At 40.6% G+C, this 17,865-nt stretch overlaps 1 protein-coding gene across 1 annotated transcript in view; it reads right to left on the bottom strand.

The window, feature by feature from the left end:
- Nucleotides 1–17,344, bottom strand: part of edar (ectodysplasin A receptor) — a gene marked incomplete at both ends in the record, with an annotated part of 45,021 nt that extends 27,677 nt beyond the window's left edge. Inside the window, one exon of the mRNA XM_084161688.1 lies at nt 17,294–17,344. Within this exon, the coding sequence (XP_084017814.1) occupies nt 17,294–17,344 (51 nt within the window). The remainder of the gene's footprint in view (nt 1–17,293) is intronic.
- Nucleotides 17,345–17,865: the final 521 nt, after the last annotated feature.

Below are 17,865 nucleotides of genomic sequence, written 5' to 3'. Positions count from 1 at the left end.
AGAAATGTTTTGGTACCCTTCCCCAGATCTGTGCCTCGACACAATCCTGTCTCGGAGCTCTACGAACAATTCCTTCGACTCCATGGCTTGGTTTTTGCTCTGACATGCACTGTCAACTGTGGGACCTTTTATAGACAGGTGTGTGCCTTTCCAAATCATGTCCAATCAATCGAATTTACCACAGGTGGACTCCAATCAAGTTGTAGAAACATCTCAAGGATGATCAATGGAAACAGGATGCACCTGAGCTCAATTTCGAGTCTCAGAGCAAAGGGTCTGAATACTCATGTAAATAAGGTATTTCTGTTTTTTTCGCTTTGTCATTATGGGGTATTTTGTGTAGATTGCTGAGGAAAACAATGTGGAAAAAGTCAAGGGGTCTGAATACTTTCTGAAGGCACTACAGAAATAAACAACAGGGGTGATTTTCGCTGCATGTTGGCTACAAACACAATGGCTCTTGTTTCATTAAACTATATTAGTTATTTCCATGATATTGTAAAATGTTGTAAGTTAAAACAGTGCAAAACAAGTGATCTCAAACAATATATAGCCTAGCCTAAAGTCACTGGCAGGCTACAAACACCCGTAATAAGGCCTCTTCACATGCTTTTTATGATAGTAATGATTTTGACCCCCAAGTTGCGTCTGCTGAAGATGCTGGAGGAAACTGCACATGAGGAGGTTATGATGGCAACCAAAGAGCTCATTATGACTAGAATCAGGGGCGCAACTTTGGTTTTAGAAGTGGGGGGGAAATAATGTATATATAGAGTACCAGTCAAAAGTTTGGACACACCTACTCATTCAAGGGTTTTTCTTTATTTTTACTGTTTTCTACATTGTAGAATAATAGTGAAGACATCAAAACGATGAAATAACACATAGTAACCAAAAAAGTGTTAAACCCAAATATATTTTATATTTGAGATTCTTCCAAGTAGCCAACCTTTGCCTTGATGACAGCTTTGCATACTCTTGGCATTCTCTCAACCAGCTTCATGAGGTAGTCACCTGGAATGCATTTCAATTAACAGGTGTGCCTTGTTAAAAGTTAATTTGTGGAATCTCTTTCCTTCTTAATGCGTTTGAGCCAAACAGTTGTGTTGTGACAAGGTAGGAGTGGTATACAGAAGATAGCCCTATTTGGTAAAAGACCAAGTCTATATTATGGCAAAAACAGCTCAAATAAGCGCTATGATGAAACTAGCTCTCATGAGGACCGCCACAGGAAAGGAAGACCCAGAGTTACCTTTGCTGCAGAGGATAAGTTCATTAGAGTTAACTGCACCTCAGATTGCAGCCCAAATAAATGCTTCACAGAGTTCAAGTAACAGACACATCTCAACATCAACTGTTCAGATGAGACTCCGTGAATCAGGCCTTCATGGTCGAATTGCTGCAAAGAAACCACTACTAAAGGACACCAATAATAAGAAGAGACTTGCTTGGGCCAAGAAACACGAGCAATGGACATTAGACCGGTGGAAATATGGCCTTTGGTCTGATGAGTCCAAATGTGAGATTTTTGGTTCCAACCGCCGTGTCTTTGTGAGACGCAGAGTAGGTGAACGGATGATCTCTGCATGGTGCTTCCCACCGTGAAGCATGAAGGAGGAGGTGTGATGGTGTGGGGGTGCTTTGCTGGTGACACTGTCGGTGATCTATTTAGAATTCAAGGCACACTTAACCAGCATGGCTACCACAGCATTCTGCAGCGATACACCATCCCATCTGGTTTGCGCTTAGTGGGACTATCATTTGTTTTTCAACAGGACAATGACCCAAAACACATCTCCAGGCTGTGTAAGGGCTATTTGACCAAGGAGAGTGATGGAGTGCTGCATCAGATGACCTGGCCTCCACAATCACCCGACCTTAAACCAATTGAGATGGTTTGGGATGAGTTGGACCACAGAGTGAAGGAAAATCAGCTAACAAGTGCTCAGCATATGTGGGAACTCCTTCAAGACAGTTAGAAAAGTATTCCTCATGAGCTGGTTGAGAGAATGCCAAGAGTGTGCAAAGCTGTCATTAAGGTAAAGGGTGGCTACTTTGAAGAATCTAAAATCTAAAATATATTTTGATTTGTTTAACACCTTTTTGGTTACTACATGATTCCATATGTGTTATTTCATAGTTTAGATGTTTTCACTCTTATTCTACAATGTAGAAAATACAAAAAATTAAGAAAAACCCTTGAATGAGTAGGTGTGTCCAAACTTTTTACTGGTATTGTATATATTTTTTATCCAGTCCGATAAACACTCCAAACAGCCTACCCGACCGCTCGGAGGCGTCCCTATGGTCCGAAAGCACACCGTTGCCTCGTTTTGTATCACATTCCAATGATAAAACTGGGGGGGACAAAAATGCAATTTTAGAATGTCCCCCCCCCCTGTCCCGAGTGAAAGTTGCACCCCTGACTATAATATTCTTTCATTAAACAACTGTATTTTATTTGAGATTAACAGTTTTATCGAGAGAAAAAAACCCCGATGCAATATGTTTTTATTACATGTTCATCTCAATGACACCAACCTGTTTAAGTAAAGGTGAAAAAGTAATTAACCTGGTTAAACAAAAATAAAGCTTAAATGAAATTATATGAATGGTCTCTGTGTGCAGCAACATGCGCTTTCATTATTATTGCTTTCAATTATATTATTTATTGTTTTACTTTAGTGTGAAATTAACAGAAGGAATGTAAAAAAAAATCAAATGTAATATTTTCAAACTAATTTTTTTATGCCTTTATTCTGTGTTTAATATCCATGCATTTCGTTTTTTTTAAAGTGAAGGTGTCTGTCTGCCTCTGTTATCACTATAACGTCTTCTTAACTAGGCTCTCTAGAAGGTATCGGTAGGCTATAATACATTTTGTGACCACCCCCTAATTAACAAAGGATTAGCCTACATTCTACTTATATGGTTATAACGTTACAAATACATGCATTTATGTCTCTGGGTGTAGCTATGCATTGTGCAATAAGTACAAAATGTGTGAACTGAATGGGATGCGGATAGTCCCGATTTTCCCTTCCTGACATATCGCCTTGCATTTTATGACCATGACTGCTAGGGCCGGGACGATACCAGTATCACAATACTCGTTAATATTGTGGCAAGGAAACAAAACACGAAGCGGAATTAATTTCTTTAGGAAAACAACCCAAATGTTAGAAACAAACATTATGTTGTCATCCAGAGTCATATTCATTTTCCATGCTATAGCAGACAATATTTTACATACAGAAATCAGCTTCGTGTTTTATTTTTTGTCATGGTACAAATAGCCATACTGGTATAGTCCAGGTCCTAATGACTACAATAAACACATTGACTGACCCATCTTACCATCCAACTTTCATAAACCTGGAAGATTCCATTTTACTGAAATAAGTTAGACTAGTTATAATCAACATGCAATCATATTGATTTTTGAATGGCAAACTTGAAGAGCTGTCATATGAAATATAAGTTTAATTAATTAGTTTTTTCCATTACCAGTGCAAGAGATGCCCTAGTATATGATCTGTGAAAACTGCTTGCTCGAGCTCTTCGAACATTGTCTATCTTCTAAAAACGTCTGTGAGAAGAATTTGAACGGGACTGTATCCCTACTGAATTGTGCCTTCATCATGTCCCAAGTTACCACAACGGGAGATTTCCATCGCTATTTGGGTATGAGTCGCTGTCCATTTCAGCACCATGGAGCTTTGTTGTTTGATGTCAGCATTTTAAGTCTGCCTTGTGCTTAGCCTCTCTAATATGTATATCATTCGTTTCGTAACGTTGTCGAGATGTTAATGCTTTTGATTTATGAGTAATTTTCCTGTTATTCATTCGATGTATCTAAATAGCATGTCATTGTGCAGAGATACACCTTTTCTTTGACACTGTCTAGCTAGAATTCATAACATATCATTTGTTTTGAAAATGTGTAACATATTGTACATTTTATAAATTGATAATATATAATCCAAATTGTACAAAATGGGTGATGGACATCCACAAAGAAATAAATACCATACCATTAACATATCATACTAAATGTATATCTCTGATTTAAGTACAGAATAATACAAAATGCTTTGAGACCAGGTTGGCAGAGCAGGCATTGTCATCAACAGGAGATGGGAACATTGTGGTGATTTCCACTTGCAGCAGACAAATATACTGAACAAAAATATAAACGCAACATGCAACAATTTGAACGATTTTACTGAGTTACAGTTCATATGAGGAAATCAGTCAACTGCAATAAATTCATTAGGCCCTAATCTATGCATTTCACATGACTGGGAATATAGATATGCTTCTGTTAGCCATAGATACCTTAAAAGAAATGGGCCTCCAAATGGGTCTCAGGATCTCATCACAGCATTTCTGTGCATTCAAATTGCCATCGATAAAATGCAATTGTGTTCGTTGTCCGTAGCTTATGCCTACCCATACCATAACCCCACCGCTACCATGGGGCACTCTGTTCACAACACTGACATCAGCAAACCGCTTGCCCTCACGTCACCATACACGTGATCTGCGTTTGTGAGGCTGATTGGACATGCTGCCAAATTCTCTAAAATGATGTTGGAGGCGGCTTATGGTAGAGAAATTAACATTCAATTCTCTGGCAATAGCTCTGGTGGACATTTCTGCAATCTGCATGCCAATTGCACGCTCCCTCAAAACTTGAGACATCTGTGGCACTGTGTTGTGTGACAAAACTGTCCCCAGCACAAGGTGCACCTGTGTAATGATCATGCTGTTTAATCAGCTTCTTGATATGCCACACCTGTCAGGTGGATGGATTATCTTGGAAAAGGAGAAATGCTCACTAAAAGTGATGTAAACAAATTTGTGCACAACATTTGGGAGAAATAAGCTTTTTGTACGTATGGAACATGTCTGGGATCTTTTATTTCAGCTCATGAAACATGGGACCAACACTTTACATGATACGTTTATATTTTTGTTCAGTGTAACAACAAATAGGGCACTGACTGACAGCTGTCAGTGTAACTAGCTAGCATGCTAACCTTAGCCAGCTAATGAAAGTTATGTGAGCACCATTTCAGTTAAGTCAGGTGAAAATAATGACTTCATAAAAAGACTACTAGCCTACCTGTCAAGAGATGAGTCTCAGCTAAATCGTGCCTATACGAGCAGTTGACGTTTGTCTGACTCTTGCCATTTGATAATTCCAGTGAAACCGTGTCAGATTCCAAACGTCATAAAAATAGAAAGAATATAAGCTCTGGTAATATGGATAGCCTAACTATTGAACATTTTGGAGTGTGTAGGAATGTGAAAGTTTGTTTGCATGGCCTGGTGCCCCAGGTGGGTGGAGATTTCTCTATAGTATCAATGGAAATAGAGCACCACAGTATGAGTCATAATACCCATAAAACCTAGCAGTCAAACAAGGAAATGGTTCCAATCGTTTTTCCACCATTCATTTTTCCCATAGGGGATTTTAGAAACACTTAAAATAAGGACTGTGTTTCGCGTAGGCTTACCCTGGTGTGACGTTTTGATAACCGTGTAAATCTCTCTAGGACAAGGTGACTTTTATCAATATATTCGCCCGTATTTACCCCCCAAAAATGAAACGCTAACTGCTAATGTGGCTATCATAAAGAACTACAAATGCCATGATGATCTGGATGAGACTGTCAAATCGAGGCAAAGGTAAGAATCTCTGGATTAACTAATTGACAATTCTTTCAACTGTCTTGTGCAAGTTTTAAATGGACACACTACCTGTTAGTAAAGGTGTCAGCAAGAGATGATGTGCAGGATCTTGCAGGGATTTGTAGTCTTACATGATGTCTACTTTGATGCTAATTAGCATTTCGAAGCTGAAAGTTAATAGAGCCGAATATATTGATAAAAGTCACCTTGTCTGACAGAGATTTACATGGTTATCAAAACCTCACGCCAGGGTAAACCTACACAAAACACAGCCCTTATTTTAAGTGTTTCTAAAATCCCCTATGGGAAAAACAAATGGTGGAAAAAACGATTGGAACCATTTCCCTGTTTGATCGCTAGGTTTTATGGATATTATGACACCTCCACTGTGGGGCTCTTTGGTCGAAAAATAGCAAACCCTGCACACCAGGGGGCAACGGGCCATGCAAAACTAATTTGCCTAAAACGTTAGTGGTCAAAATCATAAATTTTTGGGGAAGGGGGGAGCGGGATCTAAAATGCAATATACTGTAACACGGAATTTTACCATTTATAAAATGGTTGTCTTTTTTGTATGCAGACTAGCTAATAAATAAGTGAAACTTCACAAATTATCCAATAGATTATGATAATTTGCTGGTAAAAAAAAAGGGCAGGTGCAAAAATGGGGTCGTCACTAGTTAACACAGTCACAAAGTAATAAACCCCATCTATTTCCACATTTTCTGTTCTTAAAATCGGATTTTAAACCTAACTCTCACCTTAACCCTAATCTTAACCACACTGCTAACCATAGCCTAACCCTAACCTTAAATTATGACCAAAAAGCAAATGTTTGTTTTCATGAATTTGTGCGATATAGCCAATTTTGACTTTGTGGTGGAAAGTGTAGGCTACATAGAAAAGCTGTTTGGCTCTCACCGTCATTAACAGAACTGCGGGAAAACAGTGCCAGACAGGCAGGGGCGAAGGATACTGTCTACCGGTCACCCCCGCCTCCCACTAGCACAGCAGGTGGGAGGCTAGGGCGACACTGTGTACAAACTAGCTTGCTAGTTAGAGACACTGTGTGCTAGCTTGCTACACAGTGATGCCCCCCCTCCCACCTGCCGTGTACCGGAGAAAACTGTGCCCGACAGGCTGGGTCGAAGGACACTGTCTACCGGTCGCCCCCGCCTCCCACTAGCACAGCAGGCCGGACCCTGTGTACTAGCTAGTTTGATAGATAGCGACACCGTGTACTAGGTAGCTTGATAGTTAGGTAGCACATGGTGTCGCCCCCACCTCCCGCCTGCTGTGTACCAGAGTCCTCCTTAGGACTAGCTGACTAACAGAACTGCGGGAAAACAGTGCCCGGGTGGGAAGAACACTGTCTACCGGTGTACAGCTAGGTAGCTGCCATTGTGCCCCCCCGCCCCTTCTTCTGTGGGGTTTATCGGCGGCTGGCATCCAACGTTAATGTGCATTAACCCCACCTACTGTACTGGAGCGGCCCCCCCTCCCGCCTGTCCTAACTTAAAAATATAGTATAAAGAGGGGTTCCTGCAGATGCAGGAATTCCCACATGCAGAAACGCCACCAATTGCGGCCCGCAATTGCACCCTTCTTGTAGGACCTGGAGAAGCCAATTTATATAGGCAGCACACCTGCAGAGAATTTGCACCTCTCAGCAACCATTGTCTTCTCAGCCTCATCTTTAAAATCAATACACTGACATAAATGTAAAAACATAAATGTTTTATGTCGAAATATGTGAAGACACCAAGAATGGCAAAGATTTAAACAGGTTTCAACACACAAATCTGATGGAATATTGTTATATGTTCCCGCTTTATAGCTTATGTAATAGCCTAACATGAAAGAATTGACAGGTCAATTACTTCTTTCATTTAACCTACTTAATGTAGATCCAATGAACAATGTTATAATGTGGTTAATGTGTTGTGTTTATATACAGGTATTATATCCCCCACCTTGACAGATGGTAAACAGTGCAGAGGTCCTGTTTCTACAGTGGCTATTATATTCTGGAGTGAATTCCATTCATGCAACTGTTAGGAACTGAATTAATCAGACTTTCACTGGTCATGCAGGTGTTAGATGGCATACCAGTTAAGGTATATCAAACATTTGTTGATGTACTCAAAGGTCCGTTATTAACATGTTTTAACCACTCCTATAAAAATGGTAGATTATCAGATACTCAGCAAGAAGGTCTGATTTCACTATTACTGAAACAGGACCCAGGTGGTAAATATAAAGATCCAGTCCACCTAAAAAACTGGAGACCCCTTACACTTCAGTGTTGTGATGCCAAAATCCTAGCAAAATGCATAGCACCTAGAATTAAAAAGGTATTGTCGGATATTATTCATCCTAATCAGACAGTTTTTTTTTACATGGATGATACATTGGAGATAATATAAGACTGGAAATAATAGAACACAATAAAAAATCTGGGAAACCAGGCCTGGTATTCATAGTTGACTTTGAAAAGGCCTTTGATAAAGTACAACTGGAAATTACATATAAATGCCTAGACTATTTTATTTTTGGTGAATCTCTTATACAATGGGTTAAAGTTATGTATATTAACCCCAGATGTAAAATATAAATAATGGCTACTTCTCAGAAAGTATTACATTGTCAAGAGAAGTAAATCAAGGTTGTCCACTATCGGCATATCTATTTATTATGGCCATCGAAACGTCGGCTATTAAAATCAGACGATTCATGTTTTCTTTTAAATTCGAAATTTGGATCCCTGCACAGCCCCATAGTGGATCTGGGTAATTGCTCTAACCTCTCTGGTTTAAAACCGAATTATGATAAATGCACCATCTTATGTATTGGATCAAAAAAAACTAAAACACTTTTACATTACTGTGTAGTTTACCAATAAAATTGTCCGACGGTGAAGTGGACATACTCAGTATTCATATTCCGAAAGAAAGAAATGATCTCACTACAATAATTTTTTTATAGAAAGTTAGCCAAATTAGAAAGGACAACACCTGTCTAATTGTGGAAAAATCACCATGATTAATTATTTAGTCACATCCCAGTGTACCTATTTACTTATGGCCCTGCCTACACCTAACGATATTCCACTTTATTTGGAACGGCAAGCCAGACAAAATTAAATGGGCCTATTTATATAATGAATATGAATATGGAGGGAATAATTGATTAAATATTAAAGCATTGGACCTCTCACTAAAGGCTTAAGTCATACAAAAACTATACTTAAATCCGAACTGGTTCTCTAGCAGATGACTAAAATGAATCTCCAAAATAGTGCTATTTTTAAAACATGCCATAGAAAGCTAGTTGCAATTTCAGTTTAATACACCAGAAAAGACAGAACAAATATTACAAAAAATAGTATGGTTAAACTCAAATACAGTGGGGAGAACAAGTATTTGATACACTGCCGATTTTGCAGGTTTTCCTACTTACAAAGCATGTAGAGGTCTGTAATTTTTATCATAGGTACACTTCAACTGTGAGAGACGGAATCTAAAACAAAAATCCAGAAAATCACATTGTATGATTTTAAAAGTAATTAATGTGCATTTTATTGCATGACATAAGTATTTGATACATCAGAAAAGCAGAACTTAATATTTGGTACAGAAACCTTTGTTTGCAATTACAGAGATCATAGGTCTTGACCAGGTTTGCACACACTGCAGCAGGGATTTTGGCCCACTCCTCCATACAGACCTTCTCCAGATCCTTCAGGTTTCGGGGCTGTCGCTGGGCAATACGGACTTTCAGCTCCCTCCAAAGATTTTCTATTGGGTTCAGGTCTGGAGACTGGCTAGGCCACTCCAGGACCTTGAGATGCTTCTTACGGAGCCACTCCTTAGTTGCCCTGGCTGTGTGTTTTGGGTCGTTGTCATGCTGGAAGACCCAGCCACGACCCATCTTCAATGCTCTTACTGAGGGAAGGAGGTTGTTGGCCAAGATCTCGCGATACATCGCCCCATCCATCCTCCCTTCAATACGGTGCAGTCGTCCTGTCCCCTTTGCAGAAAAGCATCCCCAAAGAATGATGTTTCCACCTCCATGCTTCACGGTTGGGATGGTGTTCTTGGGGTTGTACTCATCCTTCTTCTTCCTCCAAACACGGCGAGTGGAGTTTAGACCAAAAAGCTCTATTTTTGTCTCATCAGACCACATGACCTTCTCCCATTCCTCCTCTGGATCATCCAGATGGTCATTGGCAAACTTCAGATGGGCCTGGACATGCGCTGGCTTGAGCAGGGGGACCTTGCGTGCGCTGCAGGATTTTAATCCATGACGGCGTAGTGTGTTACTAATGGTTTTCTTTGAGACTGTGGTCCCAGCTCTCTTCAGGTCATTGACCTGGTCCTGCCGTGTAGTTCTGGGCTGATCCCTCACCTTCCTCATGATCATTGATGCCCCACGAGGTGAGATATTGCATGGAGCCCCAGACCGAGGGTGATTGACCGTCATCTTGAACTTCTTCCATTTTCTAATAATTGCGCCAACAGTTGTTGCCTTCTCACCAAGCTGCTTGCCTATTGTCCTGTAGCCCATCCCAGCCTTGTGCAGGTCTACAATTTTATCCCTGATGTCCTTACACAGCTCTCTGGTCTTGGCCATTGTGGAGAGGTTGGAGTCTGTTTGATTGAGTGTGTGGACAGGTGTCTTTTATACAGGTAACGAGTTCAAACAGGTGCAGTTAATACAGGTAATGAGTGGAGAACAGGAGGGCTTCTTAAAGAAAAACGAACAGGTCTGTGAGAGCCGGAATTCTTACTGGTTGGTAGGTGATCAAATACTTATGTCATGCAATAAAATGCAAATTAATTACTTAAAAATCATACAATGTGATTTTCTGGATTTTTGTTTTAGATTCCGTCTCTCACAGTTGAAGTGTACCTATGATAAAAATTACAGACCTCTACATGCTTTATAAGTAGAAAAACCTGCAAAATCGCCAGTGTATCAAATACTTGTTCTCCCCACTGTATATTAATTGATAAAAAAACACATAATTTTTGGATTATAATTTTTTAAAAACTGTATAATCTTTGTAAATGATATCATAAATAGGACTGGTGGAGTTGTCACACATGTAGTTAACAAAAATATATGGAAATGTCTGCTCTATCCAAAATTACTGTGATGAGTGTGATAGAAGGAGTCAGGCGCAGGAGGGTATATCACCGAATACAGAGTTTATTCTGTCGTACACAATAGCGACAACAGAAAACAGGCACAGGGGAAACCATCTACCCTGGCAAATACAAGGTACGGGTAGCTCCAACAATATACAGGTACAGGGGAAAAATCTACCCCGGCAATACAAGGTACGAGTAGCTCCACCGAGCTACACTACTCTCACAATAAACTATCACCCACAAGGAGGGGGGCAGAGGGAACACTTATACACGGACTAATTAGGGGATAAGAACCAGGTGTGTGTAATTGACAAGACAAGACAAATGGAATGATGATATATGGAGCGGCAGTGGCTAGTAAGCCGGTGACAACGAACGCCAAAGCCTGCCCGAACAAGGAGGGGAGGCAGCCTCGGCGGAAGTCGTGACAATTACAACCAACTGATTGCAGCATTACCGCAAAAATGGAAAGGTGGAAGGTAAGGAACTTATCTGTCTGCCCTGCATTACAGACCCAAATTGGCTAAAGAAAATTGTGATAAATAAAAAAAGATACCAGTTTCATTTAAGGACCAAAAAATGTACAGCTGCGCCAAACAGGTTGCAAAATAGTTGGGAGGAGATTTTCGATGTAGCGATTCCATTGCACATAGATTATGAACTGATACGCAAAACGATGCCAGACTCAAAACTTAGAGTTCTTCAATTTAAATTATTATACAAAATTCTTGCAACCAATATAATGTTATTTATATGGGGGATACAACCATCCCAGCTCTGCAGATTTTCCTGCGAAGAGACAGAATCATTAGATCACTTGTTTTGGTACTGCCCATATGTAGCTTGTTTTTGGTCGCAGTTTCAGGAATGGCTGAACATTTTCAACATTTACTTGGAGCTAACTCTGCAAATAGCACTGCTGGGTGATTTGAAAAGTCATAGTCAATCGATCAATAATATAATAATACTCTTAGCAAAAATGTTTATCTTTAACTGTGACTCGTTTCAGGAAACTAGGCGTATGTCACGCCTCACTACTTTACAGGAGAGGCATTTAAATATTTATTTCTTATCAAAATGCGTTTTTTTGGGGCAGAAATTCCTTCTGGAACATGTGACCTTTCATGTGCCTTATTAACAAACTTGTATGCCATCTGTAAATATGAATACAATTGTTAAATTACGAGCCTTGTTGGTTTAGCAACAGAAAAAGACAGGAACCTTCCCGCTAGCCATGATTGGCTGAGATAATGGATGGGCTGGACATGCTGAAAGATGAGTTCGGATTGGTTTGCCATGTAGCACGCTTCTGTCTATAATCCTTTCTAACGTGGCTATTTTGAAAGATATCACAAAGAACTGCATAAGTGTTGCTAATGCTCTCCACTTTCTGGAGGACCGAGTTTTAAAATCAGTGGAATGCCCGGTGGAAGCAGAGTATGATAGCTAAGGAGATGGAGAAAATTCTGGCGTTTGATTGCAAATAATGCAGAGGGAGTCGAAATGAGAACACACAGAAGGAGGCTGTTGTATAAAACACCTGTCTCCGGATTAAATCTTCAAACTAAGGGCAACCATGGCATCTGTAACAGAGAGGGAGAAGTGTTCATCCATGTATTCAGGTAAGAGACTCTAGCTAGCTACATTTTCAGATATTATACGTTTCTAATTTTGTCAGAAAGTTAAAGCATACTGTTAGCTAGCTAGCTAACATTAGCTGGCTGGCTCACTAGCTAACGTTACATGTATGATCTGTGTAGTAATATTATTCGTATCTCAGAGGCATTTGAATTGCTAGTTATAGCCTATTGTTAGCTAGCTAGCTAACAATGAACCTAGCTAGTTGGTTAGCTTTAGCTACCAGCAGATTCATGCAAGGTAGTAACGTTATGAGTTGGGATTATGGTTCATTGTTTAGCTAGCTAGCTAGCTAGCTACATGTCTAAACAAAATACTCTACTATGCAAGTAACCATTTCACTGTACCGTTTACACCTTTTGTATCCTGTGCATGTGACAAATAAATGTTGATTTAATTGTATATAGTGTGTGTCTACCAGAGATGGTAATGTGAAGAACAACATGACCTGCACCAAAGTCAAATTAGGATATAACGTTAGGCCAACGAGACAGTGTCCAAGTTCTAAAATTCTCTGGTAGAATGCCCTGCTTTTATTTCGTCACACTCACAAGCATAAGCTATATTCTGTAATTAGCTCACCATTAACTTGTAAATAATGATCTTGTTGTGAGTTTATTTTCCTGTAATAACGAATACAAATAGCTAAAGTTAAGACATTGTCAGCTATATGATATGGTCATTATTTGAACTGGCTAACTTACCATTAGCTAGCTAGCTAGCTAGCTAACAAGTGAGAAATGAACCAAAACATTGTTTAGAAAGTTGCTTTTAGTTGCCTGGTTTGCTAGATTGATATATACTAAATACATTTTTAAACGGATGGGTTTATTGGTGTTAAAATACACCAGTTATGCTATTTTGGACCACCAGCCTGCTGATGTCATGCAGCCTGTCCTTTTTGTGTTTATACTTTTTCATAACGTCGGACGACAATAGAATGTTCATGATGTCACTGCGACAACTGTCTACAGACATGTCAATAGATGTAGTATAAACCAGCATTTAGTCTTGAAATATACCGCACTGACTCTGTATAGCACATAGCCTCACATGTGAATCCTTAAAGAGATGGGTGGGCTACATAAGACCGAATCGAGCCGGTCGGTCACAATTTACAATCTGTAGAAACTATGAGAATAGAAAGGTTCAGAAAATATATGGAAAACTGGATGGTCTTCAGAGATAGATGGGAGGGGTTGAGGGTAGTTGAAGGCTGGGACTAAAAACAAACAAAAGATAACTAATGTAAAATATACTCTGTCCGTAAAATGTATGTAGTATGTATAAGCTGGAAGTAGAAGCCTAAGTATTGTTGTCCATTAGTTTACTACAATTATGGGAGGGGTGGTAGGGTTAGGGGAAAATGATAAAGTAGAAAATATATTTAAAAAATATATATTTAATTTAATATATATACAGTACCAGTCAAAAGTTTGGACACACCTACTCATTCAAGGGTTTTTCTTGATTTTTTACTATTTTCCACATTATAGAATAATAGTGAAGACATCAAAACTATGAAAAACACACCTGCTCATTCAAGGGTTTTTCTTTATTGTTAAACATTTTTACATCGTAGAATAATAGTGAAGACATCAAAACTATGAAATAACACATATGGAATCATGTAGTAACCAAAAAGTTGTTAAACAAATCAAAATATATTTTATATTTGAGATTCTTCAAAGTAGCCACCCTTTGCCTTGATGACAACTTTGCACACTCTTGGCATTCTCTCAACCAGCTTCATGAGGAATGCTTTTCCAACAGTCTAGAAGGAGTTCCCACATATGCTGAGCACTTGTTGGCTGCTTTTCCTTCACTCTGCGGTCCAACGCATCCCAAACCATCTCAATTGGGTTGAGGTCGAGTGATTGTGGAGGCCAGGTCATCTGATGCAGTACTCCATCACTCTCCGTCTTGGTCAAATAGTCCTTACACAGCCTGGAGGTGTGTTTTGGGTCCTTGTCCTGTTGAAAAACAAATGATAGTCCCACTAAGCGCAAACCAGATGGGATGGCGTATCGCTGCAGAATGCTGTGGTAGCCATGCTGGTTAAGTGTGTCTTGAATTCTAAATAAATCACAGACAGTGTCACCAGCAAAGCACCCCCACATCATCACGCCTCCTCCTCCATGCTTCACGGTGGGAACCACACATGCAGAGATAATCCGTTCACCCACTCTGCATCTCACAAAGACACGGTGGTTGGAACCAAAAATCTCAAATTTGGATTCATCAGACCAAAGGACAGATTTCCACCGGTCTAATGTCCATTGCTCATGTTTCTTCGCCCAAGCAAGTCTCTTCTTCTTATTGGTGTCCTTTAGTAGTGGTTTCTTTTCAGCAATTCAACCATGAAGGCCTGATTCACGCAGTCTCCTCTGGACAGTTGATGTTGAGATGTGTCTGTTACTTGAACTCTGTGAAGCATTTATTTGGGCTGCAATCTGAGGTGCAGTTAGCTCTAATGAACTTATCCTCTGCAGCAGAGGTAACTCTGGGTCTTCCTTTCCTGTGGCGGTCCTCATGAGAGCCAGTTTCATCATAGCGCTTGATGGTTTTTGCGACTGCACTTTTCTGGATTGAGTGGCCTTCATGTCTTAAAAGTAATGATGGACTGCCGTTTCTCTTTGCTTGGTCTTTTACCAAATAGGGCTATCTTCTGTATACCACCCCTAACTTGTCACAACACAACTGATTGCTCAAACACATTAAGAAGGAAAGAAAGTCCACAAATTAACTTTTAACAAGGCACACCTGTTAATTGAAATGCATTCCAGGTAACTTCCTCATGAAGCTGGTTGAGAGAATGCCAAGAGTGTGCAAAGCTGTCATCAAGGGAAAGGGTGGATACTTTGAAGAATCTCAAATATAAAATATATATTTTACTACATGATTCCATATGTGTCATTTCATAGTTTTGATGTCTTCACTATTATTTTACAATGTAGAAAATAGTAAAAAATAAAGAAAAACCCTTGAATGAGTAGGTGTGTCCAAATTTTTGACTGATAATGTATTTACAAAAAAATATATATGGGGGATTGGAAGTGATGCAGAGAATTACATTGATAGAAGCCACAATCTTTCTGTAATATTAAAGACGTTAGACATCCATTCAATAATCACACTTTGAGCTGGCGAGGTGACAAGAATAGAAAGGGCCAGGTCATCCAGTTCTAGGCTGTCGTTCGAAGTATTAGATGGACTTGTATTGGATGGAACACCAATGTGTGACAATAAAACAATTATATATTTTTTTTTTTTTACCCGTTCAGGCTTTCACACATTCAACAAGGTGTTGTTAGTAAGGCGTGCAGTCGCCCCCTTCGGTTAATTTATGGTCTTTCTCACCCCTCGTGTGTGTGTGTGTGTGTGTGTGTGTGTGTGTGTGTGTGTGTGTTACGTTTGCTGTTCTCCTCACAAAGATCTGCTGTCCAGATCCATCAGAACCCACAAATAAAACAAAGACACACTCAGCTCTCCCCTGCTCAGGGTCAAGGATGTCCTTTTCTAAACACAACAACAACACACTGCTGTTTAGAGACATCAAACACACTGGCCAACACAGAGACTGAAATTAAACCCAGTTACTGTTAGTAACAAACTGTATACAAATGAACACAAGACAGACAGAGCAGCAGCTGGGGAGCTGGAGAGAACTGAGACATCGGACATGAAGACATGTGAGTCTGAGGCTGCCATACACTGTGTATAGAGGGGGGAGAAGGAGGAGGAGGAGGGAGGAAGATAGAGTAGGTGGGATGAGGAAGAGGAGGAGGAAGACGAGATGGGAGGAGAAGAGGAGATGCGAGGAGGTGGGAGGAGGAAGGAAGATGGAGTAGGTGGGTTGAGGAAGAGGTGGAAGGAGGAAGAGGAGATGCGAGAAGGAGGAGGAGGAGGAGGGAGGAAGATGGAGTAGGTGGGATGAGGAGGTGGTGGAAGGAAGAAGATGAGATCATGGGAGGAGGTGGGAGGAGAAAGAGGAGATGGGAGGAGGAGGTGTAAGGAGGATGAGGTGTGAAGAGAAGGAGAAGGAGGAGGAAGCGGCGGGAGGAGGTAGGAGGAGGGAGTGTGTGGCTGGTGAGAATTAAAGGATGTGGGATACCAATGGGCAACCACTCAAACCCCAAAATGTGACAGTAGTTATTCCAACCAGGTTGCTCAAGATCCACTTCTAAATTCAATGTCCGTCCAGGTCCCTAGGACCCAGGACTTCGGGAGATGCTTTCAAAGCCCGCCTCTAGGGGCAACAGTGAGCACTATTTACATAACTTTCAAAATTTGACATGTACGGACAAACGTCGGATTCTGCAGTGAGTCTGTGAGAGCTTGTTGGTTAGGCAGCAGGATGGAGAGGCATGGAAGGAAAGACAAGAGATTGGACCAGGGTAGATCTCTCTCTCTCTCTCTCTCTCTCTCTCTAATCCGGCCCTCCAGGAGTGGCTTTAGGGGGGATCATTAACTGAGCTCTGAGGGAAGTTAAACTCCTGGGAATATAGCCAACACACACACATACGCACAGCCAACATGTTTCAACATCAGAGGAAGAGAGGAGAGATTCAGACCCAGATTAAAACTACTATCTTAGAGCTCCACTGAGAAACCTCTGATGTTTCACAACCTCTGGCAAAGACCTGCTAAAGTCTGGGTGTACGTCTTCGAGTGTGTCTGTGTATCTGTTACACTGTTGTCTTGTATCCTCAGTTTGTTTCATTGCTGAAGATGGGCGAGGATGAGGAGAGGAGGGGGAGGAGGAGAGAGACAGGAGAAGGAGGAGTAATTTGAGAGATACTCACCAATAACAAACAGAGGAAGAGGGACTCTATCTGACTTCCTTTCTGGAACATATTCACACCTTCCCCTGAGAAAGAGAGAGAGGAAGAGAGAGAGAGGAAGGCAGAGAGAAAGAGAGTCAGACGTACATACATTTTGAAACCCATGCCTCATACCCCTACCACGTGTCATAGTGCATGTGGGTTACACTCCATTGAGTGAGTGTGTGTGTGTGTGTGTGTGTGTGTGTGTGTCAGCGTGTGTGATACTGTTCTCTACTTCAGGTTATTCCTCTGCCCTACTGATGTGATGAGATCATGAACAATTCCTCTATTAAAACTCAGTCACTGAGGAGAGAGAATGGGAGTGTGTGAACGGATGAGAGCAGCCTGGCAGAGGAGGAGAGGATCAGCCTGTTAAACCTCTGACACAGATGTGTTATGGGTAAATAGTCATTAGAGGGACTGTGCTTTTTGCTTTTGTTTTAGTTACTGTCACATATCTAGAAACCCTCTCACTACTCTGGCAGCACATATTTACTACACTTATACAGGCACTCACAGGTATGTCAGGGGGAAACACACTCTCTCTCCTC

The sequence above is a fragment of the Coregonus lavaretus genome, assembly GCF_964263955.1.
Source record: "Coregonus lavaretus genome assembly, chromosome: 5".
NCBI classification, from domain to species: Eukaryota; Metazoa; Chordata; class Actinopteri; order Salmoniformes; family Salmonidae; genus Coregonus; species Coregonus lavaretus.
This window is presented reverse-complemented; position numbering and strand designations above follow the sequence as displayed.